The 13,155-nt window shown below is 45.0% G+C and overlaps 1 protein-coding gene across 3 annotated transcripts in view; it reads right to left on the reverse strand.

The window, feature by feature from the left end:
• Window positions 1-7,634: 7,634 nt before the first annotated feature.
• The window catches only part of PIK3R1 (phosphoinositide-3-kinase regulatory subunit 1), a gene marked incomplete at its 5' end in the record, with an annotated part of 84,240 nt that continues 78,719 nt past the window's right edge, over window positions 7,635-13,155 (reverse strand). For all 3 annotated transcript variants that reach the window (XM_080805048.1, XM_080805049.1, XM_080805050.1), the window contains 2 exons: window positions 7,635-11,654; window positions 12,646-12,816. In XM_080805048.1, the coding sequence (XP_080661174.1) occupies window positions 11,465-11,654; window positions 12,646-12,816 (361 nt within the window). In that variant the 3' untranslated portion in view covers window positions 7,635-11,464. The remainder of the gene's footprint in view (window positions 11,655-12,645; window positions 12,817-13,155) is intronic.

Below are 13,155 nucleotides of genomic sequence, written 5' to 3' on the forward strand. Positions count from 1 at the left end.
CTGAAACTGGCACTTCAGGAATGTCTCCTGTGTGTGTTGCATGTGCCCCATTGTTGTGGCCGAGCTACCTTCTCCTTCAGTCCAGTCTTCTGCAATAGCTCACTCTGTCTGTTGTGGGCAGGGTTTAGTTCCTGTGTTGTTAGTGGGCTAGTCTGGGGCCACACTGGCCCTGAGTTGTCAGATCAGGCGTTCGGCCAGAGATGCGATAGCATGGACCTGCGGGGCATTTTCCCTGTGTTAGCTCTTGAGATGCTTTCACTACTAGGCAGGCCCTGTGGTTAGAGGAGATGCCTGCCACCAGCCCACTGTGGGGGCCACATTTGGATTGGTGTGCGTGCTTATCTTGCCTTCTCCCCAGGCTAGGAGTCAATTCCTAGTGGTGCTCGCCCCTGGTGGGGCTGCTTATGCTGCCAGGCTTATGACATTGGTTTAGATGGGCTCCCGCTAAGGGCACATTGGACCGGGCAAGTTTGCAGGAAAACTCAGGAGCAGGGTGGCAGTGTTACCAAGGTATTCACAGGTCTGCTGTGGGAGGGGACCTGGGGACCTGGACCAAAGGCCTGGCTACAGGGGTCATGTCGGCTGGAGAATGCAGGGGCAGGGCACTGTTAGCACAAGCTAAGGGGAGAGTGTTGGTGCTGCCTTGGTTCCTCTAGGTGTCCATGTATCTAAGCTGAGAAGCAGGGGAGGAAAACCTCTGTTGTTCTTGGAGAAGTGTCTGGACAATCCCTGCCCACCCCCCACCAGCACATGATCCTGAGAGCTAGGGCCTCTATGTCATATTTCAGCAGGCCTGTCTGCTGTGCTGTCTCTGGAAGAGCAGGGACTCAGACTCCGTTTCCGCTTACCCTTTGGGTCTCCAAGAGCCAAGACTGCAGATTTTTAAAGTTCCATTGTTAAGCTTGCTCACTGTAAAAACTCCAGAATTTTGGCCCCTCTAGTTTTCAAAGCTTCAAATATCACTGAGGCTTGTCTTCTCTGTGTAGGTTCCCCATGCCTAGAGGGCCTGGTGTGAGGGTCTGTTTCTTTCACCTTCCTGTGCCTGTGGTGTCCTTTCCTCCTGTGGACAATCCCATGGGCCTCTTTAGCTCCTGATGGTGTCTCTGCCCTTCCTATGCACTTTGATGTGGCCTTTTCTCTACATTTAGCTGTGGGGAATCTGTTCTGCCAGTTTTTGCTGTTTTTTTCTAGGTTATATACACTGATGTGGGTGTGGTCTAGTTGAATCCATGGGAAGAGGTGAGCATAGGATCTTCATACAATGCCATTTTCCCTGGGAGTTTCTTGTGAAATTACTTCAGATTTTTCCCAAGTTACCATGAGTTATTCATAAAACATCTCAAAAAACTACAGTGCCTTATTTTAAACCAATAACTTCAATAGAATTCCTAACCTTTACATTATTATTTCTCCTTTTCCTCAGGTTTTAGATTAGCAATGTTACAGTTTGTGTATCATTTTATTCTGTTTAATAACAGAAAGCTGTATTTGGATTATTGTATTTTTTTTACTTTTAAACTAGAATTGTAAGTGAATTACAACCATTGCCATATTATGGAATCCACTTTTGACTGTGGTTTTACCATTACTATTGAGTTTGACAGTGCCGCCTTAAGTTTTTATGATGTTAAATAGTGTCCTTTTAGTTTCGCTCAAAAAACTCCCTTCAGTGTTTCTTGTAAGGAAAGTCTAGTGGTGATGAATTACCTCAGCTTTTGTTTGTTTTGGAAAGTCTTATCCCTCCTCCATTTCTGAAGGACAGCTAGGCTAGGTATAGTGTTCTTTGTTAACAGGTTTTTTTTCCCAATATTTTGGATATATCATTATGTTATCTCCTGGCCTGGAAGTTTGTGTTTAGAAAACTGCTGATATAATTTATTGTAGTTGGGGCGCCTGGGTGGCTCAGTGGGTTCAAGCCTCTGCCTTTGGCTCGGGTCATGATCCCAGGGTCCTGGGATTGAGCCCCGCATTGGGCTCTTTGCTCTGCAGGGAGCCTGCTTCCTCTTCTCTCTCTGCCTGCCTCTCTGCCTACTTGTGATCTCTGTCAAATAAATAAATAAATAAACCTTTTAAAAAAATTATTGCAGTTAACTTTTCTCTTGCTGCTTTTAAAATTCTTTGTCTTTTGACAATTTAATTATAATGTATCTTAATGTAGCCCTATTTGGCTTCAGCCTTTTTATGGTCCTTTTGCCTCTTGGATCTTAATGTTTATTTCTCTTCCCATTTTGGGGGCGTTTTCAACCATTATTCCTTTAAATATCCCTTTTGTCATTCCCTTGTCTTGTCCCTCTGGGATTCCCATAATGATAATAATGTTTCTTTGTGTTTTATACATTCTGTAGGCTTTCTTCACTCTTCTTGGTTCTTCTTTCTCTTTGCTCCTCTGACTGAACAATTTGAAATATAAGACATTTGAAATTAACTATCTTTCTTCTGCATGGTTTAGTCTGCTTTTGAAGCTCCTTATTGAATACTTCACTTATATTTTTCTTTTTCTTTTTTTTTTTAGATTTTATTTTTTTTATTTGACAGAGAGAGAGATCACAAGTATGCAGAGAGAGAGGGAGAAGCAGGTTCCTCGCTGAGCAGAGAGCCCAATGCGGGGCTCGATCCCAGGACCCCGAGACCATGACCTGAGCTGAAGGCAGAGGCTTTAACCCACTGAGCCACCCAGGTGCCCCTTCACTTATATTTTTCCATTGTAGAATTTCTATTTTTTTTTAATGGTTTCTCTTTTGTTGTTGACTTTCATGTTGTCCATGCATTTCATTTAGTTGTGCATTCTTCTAATTCCTTAAAATTCTTTAAGAGGGTTATTTTGAATTTTTTGTCTGACACTACATAGATCTCCATTTCTTTAGGGTCAGTTATTAAGAGTTTTATTAGTTCCCTTTGGTGGGGTCGTATTTACCTGATGTTTCATGACTGTTGACTTCTTACACCAGTATCTGCACATTTGAGTGACTGGTTTCATTTTCCAGAATGTAATGGTTCGCTTTGGCAGAGACAGGTTTTCATGAGTCAGTTCAGCTCAGATTTTGGGACATGTCTGCCGGTAACGTTCTTGGGCAGATGGGGCCTGGTATTAGCGTCTATTTTGGGGTGAGGCAACTGTTCAAGCTCCGAGGTCATCAGGAGGAGTGGGAGGGATGGTATGACACTGACTGAGAACAGCTGGATAGGACTGCTGTTGTGTTCCCTGGCCAAGTCGGGCTGTAGGATGGGCTCCGCAGTTGCCTGGATTTTCTGGTCAGGCTTACTAGACGGTGGGATTGGGTCCCATACTCAGCAGTACGTGGGGCTGTGAATTAATTTCCCTGCCCTGGCAGGGCAGCCAGATGGGTCTCAGGGCCTGCTTGGCTCATTGTTTTGGGACCCAAATTAAGCAAGGGTGTATGCTGAATGTCTTGGTCAGGTGAGGCTGCTTGTTTTATTGTGCAGTCAGGGAAAGCCTTGACCTGTGCCCTCTATGCAAGTCCACCTGTAAGCAAGGCTATTGGATGGGCTCTGTAGCTTCCTGTGAGTTTTGGTAAAGTTCCCTTGTCAGGAGGGCTGAAGATTATATTCAGCAGTAAGACGGTACATGAATTAGTTTCTCTGCCTAGTGTACTGGGTGAAGTAGTTCCAAGGCCATTAATTTTTTTTGTGGTCTTGACTTAAGCAGACCTGTGCACCAGGTTCCCTGACCAAACAGGGCCACTGGCTCTGCTCTGAGGGAGATCAGCTTGGTCTGCAGTATTCTCAGCCCTTCCTGTCAGATGGGCCTGTGGACCATGCTCTGTAGTGGAAGGGACTGTGACTCAGTCTTTCTCTGCGGGTGGGGGCAGACCAGACTTTAGGGCTGGCAAAGCCTTTTGTTTGAAGTCACTAATAATCAGGTGTCTCTGCACCCTGCCAAGTACCCTGGTCAGACAGCACCCCTGACATGGTTCTGCAGATAAGCAGAACTCCTGGGTGGGAGCTACTGCTTGCACTCTACAGGTAGGAGTTTGGTCTGCCAACATCCAAGTGTTAGTTGAGGGAAACCCCTCCTCCTTTCTGTGTTACAGTTCGTTTGCCAGTGGCTGAGTCCTATAGAATCCCCTGTGATCTCTGTGAGACAAAACCAGAAAGAGGCTCTCCAGAAATGACCGACCCCCCAGTGCTGTGAGGGGTAAATGTCACCCATGGCCTCCTTTTCTGCGCTGGAGGAACTGTAGGGTCAGGGGAGATCTCTTGGTCTGGCGTCACACTGGCCTGCGTTGGTCCTCTCACCCATGCAGGGCAGTCTGCCTGGTTCTCTGTGGGGGCACTGAGTACTTCAGCCCAACTCCCAGGTTCTAGAATTCTTTCAGTGGTATGTTGTTCGTGAATGGTTGTTACGTCATTCCTTCCCCTCCCAAGAACAACCATGACCCTGTCTCGGTTATGTCACTTGCTATTAATAACCATTCTAACAGGTGTGAAGTGCTATCGCATTGTGGTTTTGACTTGTATTTCCCTAGTGGTTAGTGACATAGGCCACCTTCTCATGCATCTTCAGCTATTTGTTTTTTAAGGAAAAATTTCTGTTCAGGTCCTCTGCCTATATTTAACTTGGATTCTTTTTTTTTTTTTTTTTCAATTTATTTGACAGAGAGAGATCACAAGTAGGCAGAGAGGCAAGCAGTGTGAGAGGGGGGAAGCAGGCTCCCCGCTGAGCAGAGAGCCCAATGTGGGGCTCGATCCCAGGACCCTGGGATCATGACCCAAGCCGAAGGTAGAGGCTCTAACCCACTGAGCCACCCAGGCACCCCTTAACTTAGATTCTTTAGGTTCTTTTTGCCATTGAGTGAAATGAGTTCTTTATGTATTTTGGACATTAACCCCGTATCTGATCTATAGTTAGCAAACATTTTCTCCCATTCCATAGATTGCCTTTTCATTTTGTTGATAGTTTCCTTTGCTTTGAAGAAGCTCTTTAGTTGATAGAGTCCCACGTTTATTATTTACTTAGTTGCTTGTGCTTTAGGGGTCATAGCCAAAAAATGTTTGTCAAGACCTATGTCCAAGAGCTTTTTTCCTATGTTTTCTTCTAGAAGTTTCATGGTTTCTAGTCTTACATTTAAGTCTTTTCAAAATTCTTAATTTGTAGTCAGACTTTTTAAGGGGGAAGTTGAGAAGAAAAAGTTTTTAATGGGTTGATATGGTATCTGTTCTTAACATGCCACACTTGCTTGCCTCCTGCCATGCCCCACAGGATTCTGTGGGCTACGTCCTCTGACTCAGTGCCTCATGCTTTAGATAGATAGACAAATGTCATTTCCAAGTATACTCTTCTTCACATTATCAGGAATGTGACTTCCATTTTGACTCACCTGAAGTGTGGCTTTAAGACATCAGCTAGTGAAATGGGCCCTAATTCTGCTAATGCATTCTTGGCCATGGTCACTGATGACACAAGGGACCAGTTCTTAATTACAGTGCTCTGCAGTCACCAGTTATGTTGTGGGTTGTCACTGTGGAGAACCAGGGGATTGAGTAGTCTCACTCATTCCACTAAATCACATCACAGTGTCTGCCGCTATTTAGACTCACAATTTTATTTTTACAGATAGGGAGATAGAGGCCTAGATAGGTAAATTGAGTTGGCCAAGTTCTCAGGGCTGGTTAAAGACAGAGCTAAGACCAACCTAGGCCTAACTGAAAATCATTCTATTTTCTATATAGAGTCAATGCTGTGAATGTAAATTATATAATAAAATAAAATATATTTCTATCACTCATTAATGTGGTGACTTTTAATTAAAATACTGGCAGCACTATTTCAACAATTAGGTGATCTTAAGTAGTGATCATCAAACTCTGGTATACATTAAAATCAATCTGAGAGCTTGTTGGAAGAGATTGCTGGCTCCTGCTCTCAGAGCGAGTAGTTGAGGGCCAAGGATCTTGGATTTGCACTTCTGATAGGTTTTCAGGTAGTGCTGGTGCTAATGCTGTTTGTCAGGAACCCACTGGCCTAAAGCCAACCTCTGCCAATTCCTGCCATTTGTTCCTCGCCTCTTGTGCCCCATCTACCAATGGAGAACCATAGATCCCCATCAGGAAGAGTAACCAGTGAACTTTTCTCTGAACCTCCTAGTGTTTCCCACTGGAAGGCTAGTACAGTGTCGGGGTGGAGAGTCTTGGCTTGAGTCAGACCACTTAGGTGTGCTCTAATTGTTGCCTGATCTGAGTAAATCATCTAACATCGAATGGGAATATTTTCTTTAAACTCAAAGCTGTGAAAGGATTAAATGAGATAATGCACGGCAAGTGTTGAAGGGGTACTTACATGTGTTATTAATCAGATCAGCCAGGGAAAAAATTCTAGCTCTTATAGAAGGGATTGACTAACTCAAGAGAATTGGTTACTCATGTGATGAAAGGGCTCAGAGACCAAACAGGTGCTGGTGAGGGAATGCAAAGGATTTGCAACAGCAGATAGCTGCTACCACTCCTTGGGCTGGACTGAAAATGGGAGGAGACATGGATGGTATAGCTCTGAAGCCAGAGGCTTCTACTGTGAGGGAGAGCTTCCAGGGGCGGCTGAAACCTTGGCGAGAGGGTTTGTCTGGCAAGAGGTGGTACCACAGCAAGACTGGACCTAGACGAGGCCAGAGGGCCAGAGATCCTGGGGATTAGTACAGCTCTCTGCGATACAGAACTGGGGGACAAGGGGAGGGGGAGCAGGACGTGAGTTTGGTATTGCCACGCTCTGTATGTTAGTCATTGCTGCCCTGACTCTTTTTTGGTTCCCTGCTCATTTCCATTACTGGACCACGCCTCCCTGTTCGGGACCCTAGCTGTGCTGCCACGTTACATGAGCGCCATATCCTTGCAAAGTAGCCTCACTTTCAATTTCCTCAGCACTGAAAACAAAGAGGCAAGCTATTTCACATTAAGAATGATGTGTAATTATTAACTAGATGCTACTATGAGAAACCTCGATCTTAAGTGTATTTTAGCTCCCCCTCCAAGCCGCATGTCACACCCCAGGTCACACTTGGCCATGGTGAACACGGCCTCATGCTGTCCCTGTACCATGGGTGTTCAGTACATGCCGACCACAGAACAGGGACAGAAACAGCTCCCTTAACAAAACATAGTTTGTCGAGAACAATCCTGAATGTTTGGGGATGTATGGTGGACAAGGGAAAGGAACTGATGGACAGTGGCCATTATAGCAAAAACATGCTTTGAAATGACATCACCTAGAGGTATTTGTTTTTGTCATTAAGGATGTAGTGAAACTTTGCCAGCAACACTAACCCATCGTTCTTGTGACTACTTAGTGTCTTTCTCACTTTACAAAAATGAAATAATGTGATAATAGGATGAAAACAGGTAGGTGGGAGACCATGGGAACAGCAGCAACGTTTGTTAAGCAGAAGAGGAAGAGAGCAGGTTTAGAAATATTTCTTCTGTGATAATGGAAATTTCAAACCACAAGTTTCAAAACAACCTTTATTCTGTTTGAAGACCTAATACAATGCATCAGAGCAACTTAAAACAAGACATGGCTCCACTGAATCTATAGCTTGAACAAAATGTCAAGGAGGCATACTCCCCCCACCCCCCAACCCAGTTGCCTTGTAAAGGCAAAATTACAACTGACCATGACATCCTCCCTCCGTCAAAAGACCAACTTTATTTTAACAATGTCATATAAACAGATTTGTAAAAACATTGAACAAATCATAGCTTTAAAAAATACACACATATAAATGAGTTTTTTTGTTTTGCATTTTTTTTTTTTTTAAATAGCAGCATCCTGGGCAGCTAATGCTATCTCATGGTGACAAGTTTAATGTTAAGTTGGATAGTGTTTCCAATGAACCCAATTCTGTTCCTTTGCTACTCATAATGCTAGTATTTTATACAAGTGGATTTGTAAAAAATAAGAATTTGGCATTTTTGAACTTTGTCCCATGTGAGGCATTGTGCTTTCAACTGCCCCTTTCTTAAAAGACCCTGAACTCAGATTTCAGGGTCTGCTTTCCAACTATTTGGATACCATGCATAGCAAAAGCACAGGTGTTAAAACCAGAATTTTTCTCCCATTAAGGAACATCAGTAGGACTCCCAAACACGTTACTAGCTCATAACCAGCTACATGACAGAGCACTTGGTTCCCCACAGTGACAGCTCACAGAAACACGTTTGACTTGACACACTGAAAATGAGGATTTCCAAGTAAAGCAAGTCATCTAGACCAGCTCACCAAAAGGAGGAACTTTACAAAGCAGAGAAAAGCGAAAGAATTATGAACTTCTCACTTCACTTGCAAACAGTTTTCACCTTTAGAAGACAAAACAAAGCCACTTCAAAGGAAAAAAACAACCCATACACGTACACAAGAATTGTACTAGACATGTGCTTGTTATGTACTTGAACTCAACGACTGTGGATCTGTTTTGGCTGAAAGGTGTACTGGAAACAGTCCATGCACATATACATATATACATAGATCAAGGGCAGTGACCTTGTCAGATGTTGCAAACACATGCTTTTTGCCTTCTTACACGGTTAGGATTTTTCTCTTGTGGGTAGTGGGTAGCATTGGGTCCCCAAGCTCCCACTGTCCAGTCCCCTCATAGCCTTGCTGCAGCTAGCTTAGCTTCTGGCTTTTATCTCCTGAATGCTACAGTGCGTGGGGAAAGTCACTGCATGCATAAAAGCGTGTTATCAGGAGTGCCTCTGCTGTATCCATTCATACTCATGAGCCACTCAGTGTTATGAGGAGATGACCAGTCAAACCCCAAGAGCCCTTCTGGTCACCTGTAGGACAGATGTGGTGGGCCTGCACCAAAATCAAAAAGGCATTTGGCAGAGGCGTGACCTCATAGCTACAGTGTAACTCACTATCAACAGGGAATGATGAATCCTGCCTTCGCTGTTCGGAGAGAAACCTACAGCATCTGTGTCCGTGAGATACAGAAACAAGGCAGGTGCCTGAAGACCAAGCCGCCTTGGGAGAGTGGTGACCCCAAAAACATGAACAAAGCTATCTTTTAATGAAACATTTTCAATCTTAGATCTTGTATTTTCAATGTGAAATGAAAATTATATTTAACAGCATCCATGGGTGTGCTACCAAAAAGACCCCACTGAAACACTAGTGTATCAATCACTATGAAAGCAGCAGCGGGCTCGCGTGGGAAGTGCAAGGATAGTTTTCCAGGCAACACTTACAGGCTACAAGCAGGGCAGTCTTCGGTCATGTGCAGAGGAGAGGGGGACGGTCAGGTCTCAGGGCTGACAGTCTGGCCTTGAGACCAACTCCTTCTCTTGACAGGAATAGCCCCGTGTAAAGAAGAAATAATACATTCTACAGATGATGAAGTCAGCTGCTGGACTGGTTATTACAAAAGAATTTTGAAAACTAAACTGAAAAAACAAAAAGCCCTCCCTGCAGTATCTGAAATAAAGCCATGTTTCAATCAATCCTGGCAAAGGAAAACTGCCAATTGCGAGATGCCACTGGAACCCACCAGGGTTGGGACCGTCACACTGATCCTTTATCACTCCCGACACAGGGACAGTGGCCACCACGCAGAAGGGGATCGGCCTGAGTAAATCTGGGAGAGACTGTCCCTCTCGCCCCAAGTTGGATAGGATGCTCTAGGACCCTTGCCTTTCTCCCACGTTTAAGTAGAACACATGCAATGACTTGGATGAGCCAGAAGGACCATTGGGATCCCTGTGGTGGCCATGACTTTCACGAGCTCTCCACAGCCCAGCACAGGAGCAGTTTGGATCATGGGTCTTGGCCGTGTGGTCTCAACTGAATGGAAAGGTGGGAAAATAACAAATGCAGATAAAAATCTTTTTTCAGGTCCGGCTTTTTCTGAAATGAATGTTTATTGGTTGTAACAGGTAATCTCATGTTAAAAAGACAGATAATCTAAATGCAGCAATTATACCTTGTGATCAGCGTTCCAAACAAAGGTGAACACTGCCCCAGGAGGCCGACTTTCTTCCTACGAATTACATTCTCTGAACCGCCACCACACTGCTTAGAGTTCCAGTAGGTCCGTCCTTGTCACTCATGTCTAATAACAAGCAGACCAGAGTGGGAAAAGACTGAAGTCTAAGTTACTCACTTCTCCGTAATCATGAGAAAGTGCACACCATCTCGTCCCCCCTCCCTCTGCCCCACCTGTACAGCCCTTTGCTACATCCCCCTCCCTAGATTCAAGAAGTTCACAATTCTTTATGAAACATTACCAGGTACCGTATTTTAAGAGTCTGGAAACAACATTGTTGAACTCAGCGATACTTTGTCATATTTATATATCTTTCTCTTTTTTTTATTGAATAAAGCAGCTTTGAAGCTTATCAGGCACTGCCCAACAAAACATTTAGTCCAAAAAATCTGTTAGGAACTTTTTAACCTTGGGCTAATAGCCAAGTACTCTGTACAAGAAAAACTGTAAAATATTTCATAGTTTTAATTCTGAAGCCATTTTTTTTAACTGGCATCCTGTACATTTCTTTTTTAAAAAAGGAAAAGAATCACAAACGAATATTAACAATAACAACAAAAAATCAGGGACAGTATTTTCAGGCAACAGAAACTAGGGTGGGGAAGCTTATTCTGAAGGTACATTTAAAACGGAGATAACAATGACAATTAAAAATTGCATAGCACTGTGAATTTAGCCTTCAGCAAAACAAAACAGAAGCTATTTGGTATTGATACAAATCCATCTAGTTGATAGTTAGTCATCCACTGTTATGTACATATTTTATATAATGAATGTCATTTAAAGTCCTGTTCTCCAAGCTCCGTTTCTCCGTCATTGGTGGGGTCATTTTTTTGTTTTTTAAAGTCTAAACAAAACACTTCTGGCACTCTGCTATGACAGAATTTCTTTCCTCTGACTGTACGTGAGCGAACGTTCCCCTAAAATGTCTCTTGTGAGCCGAAGTGCCTTTCTGCTACATATCGTTCATTTCTTAGGAAATAATCCACAGTGCGACGTGTCTGGGTCCACTGTGCACAGCAAGGCCCAGGCCCAGCCAGCCTGGCGTGAACGTTTGCAGGCCGGGGCTCTAGAGCCCGGCCAACCTCTGGTCTCCAAGGTCCCCACTTTGAGCTGGTAAAGCTTCAGAAAGCATGAACAAGCACCATGGTTAAAGGCCTCTTTGTCCCTGCACGCAGAGATTTTTGCATTTCTTTTTCTCTTTGTGTTGTTGTTGCTTAAATTAAACCAAAAGAAAAAAAAAAAAACCTCCAAAAATGTAAGGAAGGACAAGCGCTCCAGATTAGGGTCACTACTCGGTGCTAGGCTGCGTGTCTTCCCCTGTACTCGTTTGTCGGAAGCTCGAGTCCCATCTGAGGGCAGATGGCTTCGTTTCCGCAGCTCAATGACAGGTCAGGCTGGAGAGGAGCCCTGTGCTTTCCAGAGGCCTCAGGGTGGTTGAACGTCAGGAGCAGGATCCGAGGACAAGTGCTTCATCGCCTCTGCTGTGCATATACCGGGTAGGCTAGTGTGACGTTGAGCGAGTCATTGTGCTGCACGAGGGATGTGTGTTGGTAATGTAGCACCAGTTCTTTCAGGGAGCTGTACAAGTTATAGGGTTCGGCGAAGCCATAGCCGGTGGCCGTTTTGTTGATGACACAATGCTTGACCTCGCCGTCCACCCTGCAGAGGAGAGAGAGAACACATGCCTTTTGAGCTGGTCCTAGACAATTCTTGACTCCACGAAGTGCTGCTCATAAAATCATCATCATGGAAAGTACACTCTGCAGGCCATCCTCCAGAACGGGAAGCCTCCCAGGCTAGCTGTCGACTCGTGGCTCTGTCACTTGGCGAGTGACATGGGCTGGTAATCCTGCCTCCCTGAGCCACTGTATTTGCATCTTTAAAATGGGATAGAGGTAACACGGAGGGTTTGTGTTACAGGGCTCTACTATTACCGGCATTTGTAGGATTCTCTCAGGCTAGGCTTTCGCTTTGCATTTCCCCTATATGCTCCTATTCTCTTGGCCTTAACTCCAAGTAAGAGCAACTTTGAGTTGCTCTTACTTCCTCCTTCCTGTATGACTACTTCTCTGCTGAAGTGGAGGGAGACCACGAATATGTTGTATTTTTGGAACCTTTCTTTCCTAGAGGACACTCTTCTGAAATGATAGGAGGGGGGAATAGTATGAAAAGTAAAAGGAAAAATAGGCCCTGTGACTGAAATGTCATCTCTTGGGTGCCCTGATCTCAAGGGCAGTGACATTTCTCTCGTTGTTCTGACCTGTTCCTGCTGTGGCCCTGACCTGGGGGTGGAGCTCTCACAGGAATTACCTCATATTCTACTGCTATTAGCCTTGGGAAGTTTAAAAAAAAAAAAAAAAAGCGTGGTGGGGGCGGGCAGCAAGTAGTGCTAGTTTCATTGCAAAGATGAAAAGATCTGGACTACTCCTGATTAACCAGCTCATGAATTAGGCCCCAAAGCCCAGTCTCTGAATTCCACAGCAGGTTTCTATACTTCTGCGTGGACTTGAAAAACAGCATGTTTTCTTTCCTGTCCTACCCTTACTGCACCGTGAGGTTCTTCCACATCCTTGCCCCAGCTCGGGTGGCCGCACGGACAAAAGTGAGCACCCCGTTCAGAGCGGCGTGCCCAGCGGTGGGAGCTACGTACACGACAGAGCAGGCATAGCAGCCCTGTTTGCTGCTCTCCCGGACCAGGAAGGTGCCGTCTCGTTTCCCTCGGAGTAGGTTCTCAGCTTTGTTCCTGTTGCTGCTGCCCACATTCCAGGTCTTCTCGTCATGGTGCGGCAAATCCTCATCATCTTCCACCAGCGAATATTGGCTAGAGAGCCAGGAGAGAGAGGGTCTCTGTGAAGCACCCACCGAGGAGGGCCTGCCCTGCCTCCCAAGCCCCATGGGCCAGCAGCTGCAGCTCTGACTCCAGCAGCTTCTCTGGCCTGCCTTTCCTCATCCAGCTTCAGCCTTCAAGGTGCCCCCCCCCCGGCCCCGACCGAGAGCACCGGTAAGTTAAACTCTGCAGTCAGGAGCTCCACTGAGGAACCCGGGCAGAAAGGAAAGGTGTCAACCAATCCTGTTCGTCCAGTTCAGATCAGGAAATGTAATGACTAGGAGGACTGCCAGTTTTCAAATAATTCAAACAAATCAAACAAAACATATACTT

Source organism: Martes martes, assembly GCF_963455335.1.
Source record: "Martes martes genome assembly, chromosome: 5".
NCBI classification, from domain to species: domain Eukaryota; kingdom Metazoa; phylum Chordata; class Mammalia; order Carnivora; family Mustelidae; genus Martes; species Martes martes.